Here is an 18721-nt window from a genome sequence, read left to right on the forward strand (position 1 = left end):
CATACTACGAAAGCTCCCCATTTTCGACATTTTGAAGATTGTGGCTCTGGTTACAGATTTCTCTATTTTATTGACTCGTTTGAAGTGAATTTCAAACAAAAAATGTACACATAAACTTTTTAGAAGATATTATTGAAATATATGTAGCATACGAAAATATGTGAAATACAGAAATTTTCCATATGCAAAAATAATATTTGCATAGGCATAGTTTATACATTTCGCATATTTTTTCATATGTGATATATTTCAATTGGAATTTAATTAGAAGCCAAAAATATGCAAATTTCACAAAAATAGGTGTTGCATAAAATTCCGCTGTCTACATATCATTGAGCTGATATTAATCGGGGTGCTCTTATTGATATGAGAGAAGGCTCCCTTGTCCCTACTGGGATGTTTGTGGAACAATTATGTACAGTAAATTTTAAGAAATATTCTTAAATTTGGAAATTGGCGTTATTTAGCAATTTCTGCTATATCTTTAAATTTTGAACAATTGGACAGGTAATATGATAGGGTTCCACGCAATTTGTAAGAACTGGGAATTTGTCTGTCATGATAGAGAAAATTTTTAGCATGGGAGGAAGATGTTCTCTTCACAAAACTCATTATATCTTAGGTAGTAGGTCCGTTACCAAGCACACATATTATTGCAATTTTCATCAGTGGAAAGATCGGTAGTTAATTTTTCATATATAGGCGACTTTGACGGTATATGACCTCCAGGGATTCAAATATGGACCAAAAATAAAATGTTTTTATTTAGCATACAAAAGTAATGGTCCATTGCACCCGCTAAATAATATCAGATCATCATCAAAAATTGTAGGCATCTTCTTCGACCTAAACCCCTACCTCGTGCAAAATTTCGGAACTTTTGATCTATAATTGCGACCTCTAGTATGCTTTTGATTACATTACAAGCAAAACACTCGATATATTAGGCTGTAACTCTGTTATCTGACCACATAAACCAACATAATTGGCATTAATTGAAAGGGCAAGAGTTGTCCTTCCAAATATTATTTATGTAGGCGGAATGTGTGGCCAAGGAATAAAAATATTACCGGTATATTAAAAATTTTCACAATTTTCACACAAAAGTTGTGGTCCATTTAACCCTCTAAACATCATCCGATCACCATCTCAAATTGCAAGCTTCTTCTTTGCCATATAATCTTACATTATTTAAAATTTCGAGGCGATCGGACTATAGTTGCGACATGCAGAGCCGTTACAAAATCGGATAAAAATTTTGTTTTTGGTCCATTTCACCCGCTTAATATTTCTCGATCATCACCAATAAGAATAGGGATCTATTCTGATCTGAACCCGACCTTCATACAAAATTTCGTAACGATCGGTCCATAATTGCGGCCTGTAGCGTGTTTACAATTTATAATGGACAGACGGACGGACGGACGGACGGACAGACACACATCTCAAAATCGCTTTATCTCGGCGAGATATGAAGATTGGTATACCACATTGGGGGTCTCCGACGAATATTTCGCGGTGTTACATGAATTTTTACCAAAACAAACTTATAATACCCTTTTCCACATTGTGGTATAGGGTATAAAAACAAAAATTGCAATAGTGTCAAAAATTCATAAAATGCTCCGAAATGGCGCGATTTGTGAACAAATTGGTCCAGAACGCTTCGGTAATGATTTTAAATTAGATTAAAAAAAAATAAAAAATTTAATTAAAAGCAAATATGTTGTCATAACACCTAAAATTAAAAAAAGCATTACTGAACTTCAATGCATTTGGTGCGGAAACTTTTTTCGCGGTAGAGAAAAAATTACACCTTTTTTCATAATAGTTTTTCATGCTCTACACGGCTATGTGGTGGTATTTTTGATATTTGCAAAAAAGTGCAAAAAGTTATATCCCTAATATATATATATAGTTTGTGGGGTCTACAATGATTATTTCGAGTAGTTGCAAACGGAATGACAAACTTAATACACCCCCCATCTTATGGTGGAGGGTATAAAAACACTGTTACGACAACAACAACCAAAAATTATGGACATAGGGGTTTTTTGACGTTTTTAGCTATATTATATAGCCCTCATATACAACGACCTCATTTCGTGTATTTTGATAAAGTTTTTAGCTTTAATTTGGCATTTAAGGTTCGAAGTGCTCAACAAAACTCTCCACCAAAAATTGTGGACATATGTAAGTCCACATTTTGGTATAGACCCTATATACCGATACTGCCCGATTTCAGGTATTTGGAAATCTATATTTCGGGCTAAATTGGCTGTTGAACTCTGGGAACCTTAAATGGCAAACATTTAGTGTACGGCCCCATATAACGACACCAACGATTTCAGGTGTTTTTATCTATATTATCTACATAGGATTTCCAGTGAGTAAAAACTTCTACTTCAAAAATTGTGGACAAAGACCCACGTTGGATAATAGCCCCTATATTACGGTACAGACCAATTTTTTGATAATTGAATTCGTTTATTGGACTGAGCCGAAAATATGAATACATATCGTCGGTGTCATGCTTAAGTGTTCCATACGCCATTTGCCCGTTTTGAGATAATCGCATTTTAATGTTTTGCGTCACAACTGCATGGAGCTGGATAAAGAAAATATTTATATTTTTGACTAGAAATATTAAATATAGTATATAGAACATATTTGCAAAAATATAGAAGAATATATAATGGAATATAAAAGTTATAAATATTTTAAAAAAAAAAATAATTTTTGTCGAATTTTTCCATATCCACACTTATGACACAAATGTGAAATTCTGTTAATCACATGGAATAAAGTGACAAAAAATTTTCCATCTTTGCCTAAATAAATTAAATACTTCTAAATCGAAAATTAAAGTTTTGATTTTTGAAATGTGTTTTTAAACTTGTAAGTTTTTAAAATATTAATTTCATAACTGAAAAAAGTTTAAACTTTCGCGTCGATGCGTGGATATCTCGGAAACTAGAGCAGATAGGAGAAAGCCGACTAGAAATTCAGAAAGAGCATATCGGAAAACCCTAGAAACCACATGTATCTCAAAAGGTCAAAAATGGCGTATGGAACACTTAAGCATGACACCGACGATATTTGAAAAAAACATATTGATACCAAAGCGTACTGAGATTAGTTTAATAATAATAAAAAAGTGTTTAATCAAAAGTACAATATTTGATTCAATTCTCAACACTCCACCTGAATTAAATATTACTATTTCTAATATTATAATTACAAAACAATACAAATTGAAAATTAATCAGTGCCAAAAAGTCCTTTAAAATATTCCAATTTCTGTGGAGTTACTGCCTTGGTAAAAACGTCAGCAACCATTTCGTTTGTAGAAAGATACTTCAAAGATATTTCGTTGTTGTCACTTTTCTGTTCGATAAATTTGGCTTTAATGTCCACATGCTTTGTCCTTGGCGAATATTTGTTATTTTGTAGCATTTTATATAGCTCCTTTATTATCACAATACAAAACCATGTTGACATTGCTGTAGGGATTGAGTTGATTTTCGAGTCGTTTTAACCAAACAAACTCCTATATAGCTGCTGTTATTGCCATGAACTCTGCTTCCTTTGATGATAGTGCCGCCGTTTTTTGCCTTTTTGTCGACCAGGATATTGCGGCTGATTGAAAAATAAAGTCATAACCAGTTGTCGAATGGCGGTCGTCCAAACTTCCAGCCCAATCTGCATCGCAACAGCAACAGTAATATGTTCTTCCAAATTGTTCTTATAGATGAGCCCTCGTTCAGTAGTTCCTTTGAGATAACGCATTATTCTTTTACAGCACATTCACAGCGTATTATATAACAGGGCGCGAAACCTGTGCGGCGTACAACAATCACCCAATAGCTTCCATGTACGGTATTTTCGAAATTTTTTCTTTTTCAGCCTCGGTTTGAATGGGCATACTTTCTGATAACTTCTTATTATAATCCATTGGTGTTGAAGAAGGGTTGGAGTCATTCATTCCGAAACGCTTTATAATATCTGATATGTACTTAGACTGATTAATTTTGATTCCATCTTCAGTTCGTCATACCAAGAACATTAGACATTTCCCCCATGTCTTTCATTTTAAATTTACGCGAAAGTGCGTTCTTGACAGAATTTATTTCGTTTACGTCATTGGAGAATATAAGAACATCGTCTACGTATATTGCAATATAAATCTTCTTTCCTTTTGTCGCCTTTGAGTATACGCATTGATCCATTTCTCCTCGTATAAAAGCCATATCGGCAAGATCCTTGTTTATGGTTTCATTCAATACTCTCCCAGATTGTTTCAAGCCGTATACGGATTTGTCAAGCTTACAGACTTTATTAGAACCATCACGGAAGCCTTCGGGTTGTTCCATTTATATGGTTTCTTTTAAAATCCCATTTAAGTAAGCGCTAACAGCATCCATCTGAAGAATCTTCATGTCATATTTTGCTGCCAATGCTGCTAAATACCTTATTGATTCATACCGAACAACTGGAGAAAATGTTTCCATATAATCGATATCTTCAGTCTGTGTGCGACTAATCTTGCTTTCCATCGCAACGTATTTCCCTTGGAATCTTGCCTTGTCTTGAAACCCCATTTTGACTTCACAGCTTTGTATTATTCAGGAAGTGGAACCAAAGTCCAAGTTTTATTGGCTTTCAAGGAATTCATTTCATCTTGCATGTGTTTTTTCCAATTTTCAGAATCTTCAGGCGACATTGCCTTTTTTATAGTATGAGGGTCTGAAGAAACATATTCAGAAAAATGCCGAAAATTCCGTTGATGATTGGTTTTGGTTTACAATCCTTTCTAAACTTCTACTATTTTCAGATATTGGTATTGGTCCTGAATTACATTGATTTGGTTCCCATTCTTCATCATTTGCGGCCGTATAACCGTTGTTGTCTTGACATTCTCAGTCCACAAACTCACTATCAGTTTCAGAAACACTACGAGGCTCATTTTGAATCTCATTATTACCATCCAATTCGCTTAATTCCATATTGGTTGATACATCCGCTGTTTGGTCCAAAACATTATGACTGTCTTCATCCGGAGATTGAGTTAGCAAAGGGTAGTACATACTTTTCACTATTTGCGTGACAATTTTCAAGAATACCACGTCACGGATGACTATTATTTTCTTGTCACTTGGGTCAAATAACACTGGTCAACAGGACTTTTGTTTCAACCAAAGTTGCAGTTGTTTCTAGATGAATTCGGCGAGTTATTTTCAAATCCGGTCCCGGTTTTTCTCCATCAGCTCTTGTTTTTGAGATATAGCTCAAAACCGGTTTTTACGAGTTTAACCCAGACTTTCGTTGTTTTCGGATACAAAAAAATATTTTTTGTGGGTTTTTCGACATTAATATATTAAGGAGATGTTGTACGCTCGATACAAATCGTTTTTGAAATAGTCATGGTGAGTATATATCAAAAAAATATAGAAAATATACGACGGACCTTGTAAAAATTGCTTATTTTGAGTACTTTAAGCTGTAATTACGTCATCGGGGGAAGTCATAGGATCTTCATATGGCAATGCGGATATGCTTAGGGTGTCTACTATATAGTCCAGTATTCAAATATATAATATAAAGTTCATAGCGCCCATGATTCGCCCATAACCTAAAAACCGATATGAAGACTGCTAAAGGGAAATAATTTACCAGTGATATCATTACCACATAAGCCATTTACTTTTCAATGGCAGTCTTCATGATGATTTTTAGGTTATTGCCGAATCATGGGCGCTATGAACTTTATATTATATATTTGAATACTGGACTATATAGTAGACACCCTAAGCATATCCGCATTGCCATATGAAGATCCTATGACTTCCCCCGATGACGTAATTACAGCTTAAAGTACTTAAAATAAGCAATTTTTACAAGGTCCGTCGTATATTTTCTATATTTTTTGATATATACTCCCCATAACTATTTCAAAAACGATTTGTATCGAGCGTACAACATCTCCTTAATATATTAATGTCGAAAACCCAACAAAAAGTATTTGTTTGTATCCGAAAATAACGAAAGTCCGGGTTAAACTCGTAAAAACGGATTTTGAGGTATATCTCAAAAACAAGAGCTGATGGAGAAAAACCGGCACCGGATTTGAAAATAACTCGCCGATTTCATCTAGAAACAAATGCAACCTCATCTGAAACATTCAACTTTTTCAATTTTGTTGAGCAGTGTAATCTATACGCTCTACTTTCCGTGCTGTATCCAACCATGATACATTCTGATGACTTTGAATCAATTTTAGATCTCCTTTGTTTAGGTATATGGACCACAGCTGGACATTCGAATATTCCGAGGTGCTTCGACAGTTTTTGATGGACATGTTTTTGATGTATTATTCCACTTTCTTCTAAGAATCCGATCGTAGAATCTTGATTTTTTAGAATACTGGTTTTCCACCAAAGCCTTGAATTCTAAAAATTTTTGAAATACACTCGACTTTTTCTTCATTGAAAAAACAAACCATTTTCTTGAAAAATCATCCACAAATGTCAACAAAAAACGTTCTCGGGAGCTCGAACTTTCAACAATTTCCTATAACTCTTTGGCTCGAGTACCGACTTCTCTACTCACTTTTCTGGTTTGCTTTCCTTTCACGCAGACAACACATGGTTCAGAACATTCTTTGCCGAAATGTATAACAACATTTGCGCTCTTGACATCACCCAATTTCGTATTACAGATATGCCCCAATCTTCGGTGCCACAAATTGAAATCGTTTGCCAGACTAAAATCCTTACCCTCTTCTTTTTTGGATTTGCGATCTAACCGGTACAATTGATTCTACGTACTTGCCGTTGCTATAACATGTCCATTTTTATCAGACATGCTGCTTTTTCACCTTCAAAAGTCACCCTTTTTCCATTCTTAGCCATTTGTCGAACATAGAGAATAAGTTGGTACACAAATCCGGAAGATACCCCACGTCTTTGATTGTAACACATCTCTTATTTTCTCCAGATCCAACTTCAATGTCAACATCTCCAATGGAGTCCACTACAAGTTCATTTTCATTCGCAATAATTACCTTTTTATTCACAGCTTCACGGATGTTGTACATGTAGTTATTCTCGTTCGTCATGTGATTGCTTGCTCCAGTATCAAAGTACCAGGTTTTCAAACAATCTAAACTTGATGTAGATTCTGTGGCGTTTGCACATACGATTGCATTTGTGCTTGAAGCAAATAAAACATCTGACTTCTTTTCATGCTTCCTTGTAGTTCCATTATTACTTGACCTCGATTTGCTGGGACAATTCCTTGAGATGTAGCATTTGATTTGTCTCTTACCTTTCTTGATACTTTTGGATTGCAACGCGGTCAATGTTTAAAGCAGCATTTTTCACTTTAGGCCCGTATCTTCGTATGCATTCAACACCTTTCGCGGTAGTTGCAGTTGCAATATGTCCATAGTTGTCTGGTTCAATCATCTGTGTGATTTCGGTTAAAAATTTCGCATTCAAATTAGCAACAGCCACACTATTAACACATGCCTTCCAGCATTCTTTAATAACCACATATCGTCCGCGCAATTTATCAAGCGGGAAAGCAAAATAAATTGCAGCCATTACTTTTTTTTACAAAGGTCACAAATTTTCAATTTAAAAAAATATGTATTTATGTCTTCACAATATTTTTCAAACGTGACTAAGGCCCATAACCTTTTATAATTGAATTCGTTTATTGAACTGAACAGAAAATGTCAATACATACATATTTGACAAAAACATATTGATGATATTGACATGCTGAGATTAGGTTAATAATGATAAACAAAGTGTTTTATGCTAAAGTACAATATTTTATTCAATTCTCAACGGATTTCACGTATTTTCAAGTTTTTAGCTGATACAATTAGCTAAAAGTAGGTATGTGTAGACCCATGTCAGTGTTCAAAGGAAATTTCCACCTAAATTCTGGGCATTGGTACTTTCGTAACAGAAAGAAAACTAATTATACCATTTTATAAAAAATATAAAAAGTTGGAACCGGCTGAACTTAAAATACATATAGGAGTATTAGAAACAATATAAACTACTTACTGTCACTTCAACCACAGTTCCCAAACCACAGTACATATATAACATCATAAAGCAGTAAACCAAATACGTCTGTCCGCCCGGCCACATGCCCATAATCAAGCAAAACAGGGTTGATCCTATGCTTAGAGCAACTGTAGCCAATTCAACGATAATGACCCAAAAGTATGTGTCCTTAACGCTGGTAACATATCTGTAGATAAAAAGAAAATAACAAAACGATGCAACTAAATTCCATATCAAAATCCTCAGTTGGCCACACCTTACCTCATGTAGTTTTGATGCCATTGTATAATATCTTTAAGCAAAATATTACAAGATCGCATTTGCTCTTCATCACCAAGAATAACTTCATTTAAATCATGAAATTTACACTTTAAAATATCCTTGAATAACGGAAAGTGTCTGACAAAGATAAAAAACATTAAATCGGCTGCGAAATTTCCAAAAGCTCCAAAGACAATGCAAATTGAATGCATCGCATTCGTGATGAGGTAACCATATTCGGTGTTGGGATCCACGCCAGGAAACAAACAGTGCATTACAAAGATACGTTGATCGAAGACCACACGATAGAATGGAACAATGCCAATGAGACACATTGATACAACCACATGCATGATAGCCATGAATTTTATGAATTTGTCAGCAGATTTGATGCTTTTTTGTAGACAGGTGTCATATTCCATATGTTCGTCACTGTATTTGGTATATATAAGGCGAAGTTCATCGATCATATAACGAAAATGCTCTTTATTCCAAATGACATTGAATAGTTTGCAATAGCCCTGTAATAAAAAGGAGAATCTTACCCCGTTAGACCTAAAATTTCGGGCGAGTTTGTTTGTCACTCACTTGTAATGCACTACCCAAAAAGCAGAGGACCTGTAAAATGTGTGCCCAATCTTTTTCGACATAAATATTCACATAAAGGGTGTAGCCCGTAAAAGCGAAATACAAATTTATAAAGAAAATCACAATCCATGTTAGGATATTCATCCTGTAGTCCGGCTTAAAGACATTTGCCCCACAAATGCCACAACACAATTTTACAACACGTACAAACATCTCATAACGTTGTACCACGCTTGCAGGCATGTTTCTTCTTTAAAAATATCTGTATAGGTTCAAATTGATGAATGAACTGAAATGGAAACAAATAACTGCAAGCACCAGCTATTAGCAGCCAATGAACCTTGAGTATTTGCTTTGCAGGTGGTAGCTTCACATGACCTTAATGCGCACTTCAGGATCTACACTTAAAAGTTTACTTGGATTATTTTATCGACAGCATGGGAAGAAAAAATTGACTTTATGTCATATCAACATAAAATACACTCATCAAAAATGAATTTTGAAATGCACCGGCTACATGGGAGGATATTGAAGTGTGGGTCCATTTTGTCAAATGAGTAGAAATACATACACGGGGTGTTATAAGTTGATTTTTCCCCATCTTTATGTACGAGTATACGAAAATGAATGAATCGATAGCTGAGTCGATCGGGCTATGTATGTCCTTACATAGATGCATCGATAACTATCCCATAATACAGTGTGCAATTTTTTTTTTTAAATCGGTTCACATGAGGTTCACTAAGGATGTGGGTGAACCTCTATCCGTTCAGAAATCCTGAAATTTGGAATGAAGATTACTCTTGGAGTGTAGGATAGTGGCAGGTTTGGAAATTTGTACTTATGGGTACGAAAAGTACTAAATTTGGTACAATTTGGTTAAACGGTTAGGGCTGAAATCCTGAAATTTTGGAATTCAGATTACTGTTGGAGTGTACGATTGAGGTACTTCTGGAAATTCGTAATTATGGGTACGATATATGGTAAATGGTACCATATATGGTACAAATTGGTATTGGGCGAACGGCTAGAGCTGGAACTTTGGATTTTGGAATTAAGATTACGGTTATTATTTGGCATTAACAAATACATAAATACAACAAGATAAGACATTTTTTTGCTATCATTCTTCAGTGAATGGCTTTTGAATTTAACATAATGTTATATTACGATATGGTGATATAACATTTTTTTCTTTTATAAATTTTTTCGTATTTAACCGAATTTACCGATCCAATTTACATAGAATTATTCTTGAATAGATCCTTGAATTCATAAATTTCGTTTCTGATACCATTACATGAAATGTTCCTCCTTGGTTGCGATTTTGAATTAACTGCAACCTGTTAAGTGTAATGTTTCTATACAAAGTTTCGTAAGCATTTTTTTGTTGCATGCATTTTGTCTAGTCTTAGTTGTATTTATGTCTTTGGCATTAATATCAGTGTAGGGTTGAGATATGTATGTGGTTGTCGAAATACGTACCATAAATATACGAAAAGTACTAAATGGTACACAATTTTTATTGAGTGTAGGGATTGATATGGAATCTGTATTTATGGGAGTCAGGATGAGTGTTGGTGCGTAGCGTTGGTATATGTAGGTGGTTTTAGAAATACGTCCCAACAAATTTAGTGTTAGGTTCAGGAACAGAGCTCAAATTCTAAAATTTGTTTTTAGAGTCACGGTTTATGTGTGGATAAATAATTTGGTACAATTAGCTGGAAATATGAGGGAACGGAAATCCGTACTAATGTATTTTTATGTAGAATACTAAATAGTACTCTGTTTGGTTTTTGGGGGAACAAATAGAGCTGAAAATGAGAATCACGGTTGGTATACAGGGTTGATACAAAGAGGTCGTTTTTTGAAGCATTTTGGTATTGCATAAACGATAATATAAGGAGGTTTTTTTTGAAATGTGTACAAAGTCTGAAATTTGGTTGAAGGTCGCTGTTGGCTGAAATTGTTGTATTGTATTGGAAATACCTACTTAAGGCATTGAAATAATACTATGTACTAATTTATGAACGGTTATAAAGAAAAATATATAATATGTGTTTTAGATATACTAAATGGTACTAAACATTGGAACACTGATATTGTAGCACTCTGAAATTTGTTATGAGGATCACTGTTGGGATTAGACCAGAATGGTTATGAAAATACCCACTTAAAATGTATGACATATTCACACATTTAATACCATGGGGATTGGGAAAAAACTTGGGCTAAAACTGTAAAATTTGAGATAAGGTTCTAGGTGTTTATGCATCTTAAATACACAGTCGAAATTGCTGATAACGTCGTCGTTTATAACGTCATATCGCATATAACGACGAAATCCTAAAGTCCCGAATTTCTGCCTTTTATATTTCACACAAATAAATATCGCTTATAACGTCATATCGGTTGTAACGTCGGTTTTTTTGTGGAATATTTGGAATAACGTCGAACTATGCGAAGAAGAAAAATGTCTCTCAATATGTTGTATGTATGTATATTTTTTCAAACTCAAACAGCAACATAGTACCCAACATATGCACAACATGTTCGAAGATTGGGTTGGACAACTGAATTACGACATGCAGGCGGTTTTAAGACAATTAAACTTGAATTTTTGCCAGCCAATGTCACATCTCTTTTGCAACCAATGAACCAGGGTGTAATAAAATCATTAAAATCACTTTGCCGGAATCGACAAATACCCACTATCTTGTCAAGAATAGAAAGGGATAAAAGTACGAAATTAAATGTGTTGGATGCCATGTTATTGTTAGATTAAGCGTGGAAAAATATAACGTCTTCTGCCATTGCTAATTGTTTTCATCATGTAGAATTGTAATGGTACTTTAAACGATTATGAAGACATGTATCGTCATTCTCATTTCTCCCAACGCGTAGAAGATATTGATGAGTTAGTTGGCATCGATGACAATATTGGAATTTTTAGATGAAGGCAATTCTAACGAAGACATTGAGGATACTGCAGAACCAGATTTTCAATTACCGCCAGTGTCTAGCTGAGTAAATTAATTTACTCAGAAGACGTTAAAAGCAAAGACTGAGTTTTGGAAACCCTTTCTAAACTCAGATATGAGTTAAATTTAAAACTTATGTTCCAATTCAAAGGCCCAAACAAAAATAACAGGCTATAGAATTAATTTAATATCGTTATTTTTTATTATTTTGTTTTTTAGTCATTTATAACTATGTACATAAAATGGAAAACTTAAAAATTTAATTGAATTCATTTATTTATTTATTAAAACAACGCATCTATACCCAAAAGTCACATAATATAATTTCACCTCCGTTTTAAAAATCGTTTATAACGACTATCGCTTATAGCGTCCGATTTTGGTCGGTCCCTTGGTCGACGTTATAAGCGATTTCGTCGACAACATTAAATATCGTTTATAACGACTATCGCTTATAGCGTCCGATTTTGGTCGGTCCCTTGGTCGACGTTATAAGCGATTTCGTCGACTGTATTTAAAAAAATATGTACGTAATCTAAACATTGCGAAGATGCAAATGAAACCAAAACCAAAAAAATATATTGAGCAAATTTAAAAAACGTTTGTAAGAAAAAAAAATTTTTTTTGAAATTTATTTTGTGAGTTAGTTGTAGAAAATTTAGGAAAACTATTCATCTATTTTAGTTAAAGTTCACGCGAAAACGCACATTTATCATTGTAATCACTTCCCGAATACACGCTAACATCTTGAGGAAAATAGGGAAGATGTTCATATAAATTTTGGGTACCTTTCAATGGGGATCAATTTTGAAGGAAAACTGTATCGGGTAATATACATTGATTGGAATCTGTATTTATGGGAGTCAGGATGAGTGTTGGTGCGTAGCGTTGGTATATGTAGGTGGTTTTAGAAATACGTCCCAACAAATTTAGTGTTAGGTTCAGGAACAGAGCTCAAATTCTAAAATTTGTTTTTAGAGTCACGGTTTATGTGTGGATAAATAATTTGGTACAATTAGCTGGAAATATGAGGGAACGGAAATCCGTACTAATGTATTTTTATGTAGAATACTAAATAGTACTCTGTTTGGTTTTTGGGGGAACAAATAGAGCTGAAAATGAGAATCACGGTTGGTATACAGGGTTGATACAAAGAGGTCGTTTTTTGAAGCATTTTGGTATTGCATAAACGATAATATAAGGAGGTTTTTTTTGAAATGTGTACAAAGTCTGAAATTTGGTTGAAGGTCGCTGTTGGCTGAAATTGTTGTATTGTATTGGAAATACCTACTTAAGGCATTGAAATAATACTATGTACTAATTTATGAACGGTTATAAAGAAAAATATATAATATGTGTTTTAGATATACTAAATGGTACTAAACATTGGAACACTGATATTGTAGCACTCTGAAATTTGTTATGAGGATCACTGTTGGGATTAGACCAGAATGGTTATGAAAATACCCACTTAAAATGTATGACATATTCACACATTTAATACCATGGGGATTGGGAAAAAACTTGGGCTAAAACTGTAAAATTTGAGATAAGGTTCTAGGTGTTTATGCATCTTAAATACACAGTCGAAATTGCTGATAACGTCGTCGTTTATAACGTCATATCGCATATAACGACGAAATCCTAAAGTCCCGAATTTCTGCCTTTTATATTTCACACAAATAAATATCGCTTATAACGTCATATCGGTTGTAACGTCGGTTTTTTTGTGGAATATTTGGAATAACGTCGAACTATGCGAAGAAGAAAAATGTCTCTCAATATGTTGTATGTATGTATATTTTTTCAAACTCAAACAGCAACATAGTACCCAACATATGCACAACATGTTCGAAGATTGGGTTGGACAACTGAATTACGACATGCAGGCGGTTTTAAGACAATTAAACTTGAATTTTTGCCAGCCAATGTCACATCTCTTTTGCAACCAATGAACCAGGGTGTAATAAAATCATTAAAATCACTTTGCCGGAATCGACAAATACCCACTATCTTGTCAAGAATAGAAAGGGATAAAAGTACGAAATTAAATGTGTTGGATGCCATGTTATTGTTAGATTAAGCGTGGAAAAATATAACGTCTTCTGCCATTGCTAATTGTTTTCATCATGTAGAATTGTAATGGTACTTTAAACGATTATGAAGACATGTATCGTCATTCTCATTTCTCCCAACGCGTAGAAGATATTGATGAGTTAGTTGGCATCGATGACAATATTGGAATTTTTAGATGAAGGCAATTCTAACGAAGACATTGAGGATACTGCAGAACCAGATTTTCAATTACCGCCAGTGTCTAGCTGAGTAAATTAATTTACTCAGAAGACGTTAAAAGCAAAGACTGAGTTTTGGAAACCCTTTCTAAACTCAGATATGAGTTAAATTTAAAACTTATGTTCCAATTCAAAGGCCCAAACAAAAATAACAGGCTATAGAATTAATTTAATATCGTTATTTTTTATTATTTTGTTTTTTAGTCATTTATAACTATGTACATAAAATGGAAAACTTAAAAATTTAATTGAATTCATTTATTTATTTATTAAAACAACGCATCTATACCCAAAAGTCACATAATATAATTTCACCTCCGTTTTAAAAATCGTTTATAACGACTATCGCTTATAGCGTCCGATTTTGGTCGGTCCCTTGGTCGACGTTATAAGCGATTTCGTCGACAACATTAAATATCGTTTATAACGACTATCGCTTATAGCGTCCGATTTTGGTCGGTCCCTTGGTCGACGTTATAAGCGATTTCGTCGACTGTATTTAAAAAAATATGTACGTAATCTAAACATTGCGAAGATGCAAATGAAACCAAAACCAAAAAAATATATTGAGCAAATTTAAAAAACGTTTGTAAGAAAAAAAAATTTTTTTTGAAATTTATTTTGTGAGTTAGTTGTAGAAAATTTAGGAAAACTATTCATCTATTTTAGGTAAAGTTCACGCGAAAACGCACATTTATCATTGTAATCACTTCCCGAATACACGCTAACATCTTGAGGAAAATAGGGAAGATGTTCATATAAATTTTGGGTACCTTTCAATGGGGATCAATTTTGAAGGAAAACTGTATCGGGTAATATACATTTTTAAATGCGTGTAAATCGCGAAATCCTCAAAATCGCTGGATGCGCATGCGATTTTCCGATACAACAAATTGTTTTCTTTTCATTTGTAAACATTTACCAAGATTTAATTTGGCGGCGGCGATGTACCATCGTCTGCAGTTTAGTGTGCAAAAAATTGTATAACGCTAATAATTTGCACAAAGTGCACATACTTTTTATGCGCATCCGATTTCACTATCAACAGTGAAAAAATACATGGATCAAAGACTATTTCAATAAAATCCATCAAGAACCGTGGATGTAGCATCACACAGTATTTTGTGATACAAGTTCCATACCTCTTAATTTTTAAACCTCTGTTTCCGCAATAATGCGAGTAATGTGTCGGTTTCTTAACTGAAAAAGAAACGATCGACAGAAAATGCGAAATAAACCGCGATATTTTTAAAAACATTTTTTGCAAATTTTTCAATTTTTGCAGTACCCGTTTTCCCGATCCGGACCGCCGAAAACTGAAATATCACGGTGTACCAGCACACTCAAAAGGATATTGTAAATACAGTATCCAAAAAATAGGTTTCATAGAAAAAATATCGCACTAATTTTTGGCCTTTGGCAGTATATTACTGTGACGCTGTGTGTACATATCAAATTATGCGTAATCGCGAGTACTTTAATTCTATGATTGTTTTTTAAAAATACCCGAGTGCGCGCCCGAGTTAAATCAAAAATACAAAATACACCTAAAACCCGGCTTCATAATGTCAGCATCCTTAAAAGGTGGATGCAGTGGAAATTTTGAAAAGTGATACATTAGAAGTGTAATCTTCATTTTGTATTCTTCTACTTTTACTTTGGACAGATGTCCGTCATTTGAATTGTTTCAGCAGCAATCGAATAGCAATGTAAAAACCCTCGAAAACTTCAACGAGTCTTTGCCTATGTTTATTTATTTACGCGGTGATAACTTCCACGCAAACTAAATGTTTTTGCTAAATTTTTAAGCTTTGTTCAAAAACATTTAATTTTATCCAGTAATAGTCATAGTTACTGTTAAACTACAATAGTTCGCGTTTTATAATAGTACAAACCTTGGCTTCATGGAAATCAATTTTTTTCCTTTACTCATATATTCCTGATCAGCATAAAATTCTAACTAGAAATAGCCATGCCCATGTCCGTCTGTTGAAATCAAGATGCAGCACGCAATTTTAGAGATAGAGCTTTATAATTTAGTATAGAAGTTTCTAATACTCCTTGGATGTTTGGTATTGAAAATAGGCTATATCGGTCCACGTTTTGATATAGGCCATATAGAACGGTACCTCCCAATTTTCGGTATTTTAAATGTTATGACCTAAACATCGACCAAAACATGACTTCGTTGGGAGTAAAAAATTTTCGACTTGAAATTTGTCGACATAGGTCCACGTCTTCATATCAAGGGGACTATATGAAGACGTGGACCTATGTCGACAAATTTCAAGTCGAAAATTTTTTACTCCCAACGAAGCCATGTTTTGGTCGATGTTTAGGGAGGTACCGTTCTATAGGGCCTATATCAAAACGATACCTCCCGATTTTCGTATTGTGAAATGGCTGAAATTTGGCACTTAGTCTTCGTTAGGGGCATAAAACTTTCCACCTGAAATTTGTTGGTATAGGTCCACGTCTTCATATAGAACGGTACTTCCCGATTGTCGGTATTTTGAAGGATTTTTGCTCAATATCCCAACGAACTGGCTGAAATTTGGTACTTAGTCTTCACTGGGGGTATAAAACTTTTCACCTGAAATTTGTCCGTTAGGTCCACGTCTTCGTATAGCCCCCATATAACACTACCTCCCAATTTTCGGTATTCTGAAGGTTGTAGACTCAATATACCACTGAAATGGTTGAAATTTGGTATTTAGTCATCGATGGGGGTATAGGTTCCCATAGAACGGTAACTTCCGTTTTTTTACAGTGTTTTATTTAAATTCCCAGCAAAATAAATTGGAAGTAGTGCAATGTAGACTAGTTCTTTCACGGCATGTTTTTATGCAGTTCAAACGGAGTCGTGAAAAAGGCACTCCATTCCCCACATTTTAAACGCATTTGGAAGCAATCCAAAGAATCACATCCATTTGTCACATTTTAACAACATCCGGAGGCAGTTCAACGGAGTCGTGAAAAAGGCACTCCAATTCCTCACAATTTAACAGCATCCGGATGCAGTGCAAACGGAGTCGTGAAAAAGGCACTCCGTTCACTACATTTTATTAGCAGTTGTTAGAGATCCCTGCATGTACATAAATCAGTTTGTACATCTCTACAGGCACCGGAATACATTTCCAAAAGGAGATAATCGTGTTAACATTTCCAAACATTTGTTAATACAAACTAAATAATATTTAATTTGTGAACATTTTTCCGGTAACTCACGAGAAGAAACTTTCATAATGGAGTGCTGTTGGAGTACATGTCGAAATCTTAACTGATGATGGGAAGACAATATCGAACCCATTTAGCAGATGAAGCAAAAACACTTAAGCTTGGATTAAATGAAGAGCACACACATGTTTGCGATTGAATTCAATAGAGAATTTTCATAATTTGTGTTAATTTAATAAAGTTATTAATATTTTTGTTTTACACAATTAATAAATGCATTTTATTTTGTTATTCAAAACACGTGCTCTGGACTGCCTCATATTCTACCCCAAAGGGTCAGTTAAAATGCAATGCCAAAGGGTCAGTTAAAATGCAGTGCCAAAGGTTCAATTAAAATGCAATGCCAAAGGGTCAGTTAAAATGCAGTGCCAAAGGGTCAGTTAAAATGCAATGCCAAAGGGTCAGTTAAAATGCGGTGCAATGGAGTGCATCTTTCAGTAGTCACTCCCTTGTAAAAATCATGAGTGAAAATGCATAATTTGATGCACTTCCAAATCACTTGTACATATCATTTAACTGCCTCTTTGGAGGCAAACTTTTCGCTGGGTTGCTTTGGTGCCCGTTTAGTTCAAATCTGGTAACTCATTTTTAACAAAGTTGCAGTTGACAAATCGCACTAAAACTTTGCACACTTTTCAGATTTGGATGACAATACATGAATATGAAATCAAAACCAATATTGGTCTATTTTACAGTGTTTTTACATTGTTTAATTTATCTTGCTTTTCAAATATGGTAACTCATTTTTGACACAGTTGCAGTTAACCAAACGAACTAAAACCTTGCACACTTTTCAGATTTGGATGACAATACATGAGTATGAAATCAAAACCAATATTGATCCATTTTTACAGTGTTTTATTGAACTTGTTACATTGTTTCATTTATCTTGCTTTTCAAATATGGTAACTCATTTTTAACACAGTTGCAATTGACCAATCGAACTAAAACTTTGCACACTTTTCAGATTTGGATGACAATACACGAATATGAAATCAAAACCAATATTGATCCATTTTTACAGTGTTTTTAAAGTGTTTTATTTAACTTGTTACATTGTTTCATTTATCTTGCTTTTCAAATCTGGTAACTCAGTTTTGATACAGTTGCAGTTGACCAATCAAACTAAAACTTTGCACACTTTTCAGACTTGGATGACAAAACATGAATATGAAATCAAAACCAATATTGGTCCATTTTTACAGTGTTTTATTTAACTTGTAACATTGTTTGATTTATCGTGCTTTTCAAATCTGGTAACTCATTTTTGACACAGTTG

At 34.2% G+C, this 18721-nt stretch overlaps 1 protein-coding gene across 3 annotated transcripts in view; it reads right to left on the reverse strand.

Annotated features, from left to right (window-relative positions):
• Or67d (Odorant receptor 67d) overlaps nucleotides 1-9204 on the reverse strand; it is a 141008-nt gene extending 131804 nt beyond the window's left edge. For 2 of the 3 annotated variants that reach the window (XM_073980829.1, XM_073980827.1), the window contains exons 1-3: nucleotides 8931-9204; nucleotides 8343-8863; nucleotides 8079-8268 (exon numbers count right to left, since the gene is read on the reverse strand). In XM_073980829.1, coding sequence (XP_073836930.1) covers nucleotides 8079-8268; nucleotides 8343-8863; nucleotides 8931-9173 — 954 coding nt within the window. In that variant the 5' untranslated portion in view covers nucleotides 9174-9204. Of the gene's footprint in view, nucleotides 1-7921; nucleotides 7986-8078; nucleotides 8269-8342; nucleotides 8864-8930 lie in introns of those variants that run through there. The other variant, XM_073980828.1, reaches the window with a different exon arrangement.
• Between the last annotated feature and the right edge of the window lie 9517 nt (nucleotides 9205-18721).

This window comes from Musca autumnalis, unplaced genomic scaffold (genome assembly GCF_047663935.1).
Source record: "Musca autumnalis isolate F117 unplaced genomic scaffold, ASM4766393v1 scaffold_4, whole genome shotgun sequence".
Taxonomy (NCBI): domain Eukaryota; kingdom Metazoa; phylum Arthropoda; class Insecta; order Diptera; family Muscidae; genus Musca; species Musca autumnalis.